We start from the raw sequence: 2,666 nt of genomic DNA, 5'->3' as shown, positions 1-2,666 counted from the left end.
CCCACACACACACACACTCTCTCTCTCTCTCTCACACACACTCTCTCTCTCTCTCACTCACACACTCTCTCTCTCTCACACACACACTCTCACACACCGACTGATTTCACATGTAATGCATAGCTTTAGAAAATAAAAAGTCCCATACGTTTCCTGTTTTTATGTTTCTTGCAGGATAACGTGGTGTGTCTGTCTCCACGGCTCGCCCAGAGTCTGGGAAACATGGGTCAGGTGTGTGTCTGCATCCGGGTCACCAGCTCTATACACCTGATTGACCCCAACACCCTGCAGAGTGAGTTACTGCTAACACTAACCAAACCACTAAACCAATCGCTCGAGTTCATCTCATATCAAACCTTTCACATCAAACAGATGTGTTCAACTCTCAGAGCTCCAGACTAACATTTGGGTGCGCTGGCCTCAATATTGTCCTCAATATCAACAGGAAATAAATAAAGCAACAATAAAAGAACCAGAATATAGAATAAAACATAGAAAACTGACTTACACACAGCTTCACACCATATTGTTATACTGATAAGCAACTTAAAAAACAATTTTTTACAAATATGAATGCTGGTAGCCTCTTTTACTTCAGTTGGTATACAATTCCAAATTTTTGGAGCATAATAGCTAAAAGAAGTACCACCAGATCGTTTATGATTTACTGTAATCTTTTTTTGTTTCATTACAAATCTGCTGACCCCAAACTTTTGAACGGTAGTCTATATTGTTACAAAAGATTTCTATTTTGAATAAATGCTGTTATTTTTAACTTTTTATTCATCAAAGAATCCTGAAAAAAGCATCACAGATTCCAAAAAAATATAAAACAGCAAAACTGTTTCCAGCACTGATAATAAATCAGCATGTTAGAATGATTTCTGAAGATCATGTGACACTGAAGACTGGAGTAATGATGCTGAAAATACAGCTGCGCATCACAGAAATACATTACAGTTTAACAGATATTCACATAGAAAACAGCTATTTTTAAATTGTGATCATATTTCATAATATTACTGTTCTTACTGTATTTTTGATCAAATGAATGCAGCCTTGGTGAGCTTCATTCAAAAACATTAAAAAAAAAAATCTTACTAACCCTAAATGGTTGAAGTGCAGCATAATGTTTGATTTGTTGTTAGGGTTGCAAAGGGGTGGAAAATTTCCGGAAACTTTCCAAAAATCCCTGGAATATTCCCAAAAATCCTGGAAAGTTTCAGAAATGTACTGACAATTTTCCACCTTTTTGCAACCCTATTTGTGACCCTGGAGCACAAAAGCAGTGTTAAGTCGCTGGGGTATATTTGTAGCAATAGCCAACAATACATTGTATGGGTCAAAATTATCAATTTTTCTTTTATGCCAAAAATCATTAGGATATTAAGTAAAGATCATGTTCCATGAAGATATTTTGTACATTTCCTACCGTAAATATATCAAAACTTCATTTATGATTAGTAATATGCATTGCTAAGAACTTCATTTGGACAACTTTAAAGATGATTTTCTCAATATTTAGATTTTTTTGCACCCTCAGATTCCAGATTTTCAAATATTGTCCGATCCTAACAAACCATACATCAATGGAAAGCTTATTTACTCAGCTTTCAGATGATGCATAAATCTAAATTTTGAAACATTGACCCTTATGACTGGTTTTGTGCTCCAGGGTCACATTAATGTGAGTGTGTTTGATTTCAGTTGCTGAGGTGGATGGGAACACGTTCTGGCGTCATCCGTTCAGCAGTCTGTGTAGCCCGCGGCAGCTGGAGGAGTTCATCGTCATGGACATCGACATTATCAGAGGTCAGCGGTTAGGAGCCGGCGCCGGTCTCACGTCCAATAAGGTAAGAGACGTCAGGTGTGCAAGTAACAACACCTACATACTCCAATAAACTAGAACTGCTCCAGCTGTGCTCTTCAGGGCTGCACGATGATGGTTAAACGGTTCAACATGATTATTGTGTTAAAAAATCTCACAAATCAAAAGAACGTCAACTTGCATGGTTTGCTTGCAGATTTAATCACAGCGAACAGCGCAAACAACCCTGTGAAAGAAAACAGATTGGATGCATTACACTTTTATTGGAGCAGAATATCTTCGTAGAGATTGCTAAACTTTTTGCCTAATGTTGAGATAGTTGCCAGGTTGGGAATATTAAGTAAACCATTTGGCAGAAAATTATCGATTTAAGAGAAAAGCTCTGATTGGGGGATTTAAAGGGATAGTTCACCCAAAAATGAAAATTAGCCCATGGTTTACTCACCCTAAAGCCATCTTAGGTGTGTTTGACTTTCTTCTTTGAGACGAATACAATCAGAGTTACATTAAAAACAACTTCCAAGCTTTATAATGGCAGTGAATAGGTGTTTTTTTTTTTTCATTAGTCCAAAAGAAGTCCAATAAAGTGCATCCATCCATCATAAAAAGTGCCTCACACGGCTCCGGGGGTTAATAAAGGCCTCCTGAAGCGAACCGATGTGCTTTTGTAAGAAAAATACCCATATTAGAAACCGTAATCTCTAGCTTCCGCTAATTGTCGTACGCTACAGTTAGCGGAACCCATATTATGGATGCGCTTTATTGGACGTCTTTTGGACTATTGAAAAATAACACCCATTCACTGCCATTAAAAAAATATCCTGGCTCTTCCAAGCTT

At 37.5% G+C, this 2,666-nt stretch overlaps 1 protein-coding gene across 2 annotated transcripts in view; it reads left to right on the top strand.

The window, feature by feature from the left end:
* The window catches only part of LOC107720439 (60S ribosomal export protein NMD3-like), a 14,928-nt gene that overhangs the window by 5,515 nt on the left and 6,747 nt on the right, over window positions 1-2,666 (top strand). For both annotated transcript variants that reach the window (XR_001637616.1, XM_016528136.1), the window contains exons 10-11: window positions 175-292; window positions 1,708-1,853. Coding sequence is in view for 1 of the 2 variants with exons in the window: in XM_016528136.1 (XP_016383622.1) it covers window positions 175-292; window positions 1,708-1,853 (264 nt within the window). In the remaining variant the exon portion in view is untranslated. The remainder of the gene's footprint in view (window positions 1-174; window positions 293-1,707; window positions 1,854-2,666) is intronic.

The sequence above is a fragment of the Sinocyclocheilus rhinocerous genome, unplaced genomic scaffold (assembly GCF_001515625.1).
Source record: "Sinocyclocheilus rhinocerous isolate Xijiao unplaced genomic scaffold, SAMN03320098_v1.1 scaffold601, whole genome shotgun sequence".
Lineage (NCBI taxonomy): Eukaryota > Metazoa > Chordata > Actinopteri > Cypriniformes > Cyprinidae > Sinocyclocheilus > Sinocyclocheilus rhinocerous.
The sequence above is the reverse complement of the archived record's forward strand: the minus strand, read 5'-3'. Positions and strand labels throughout refer to the sequence as shown.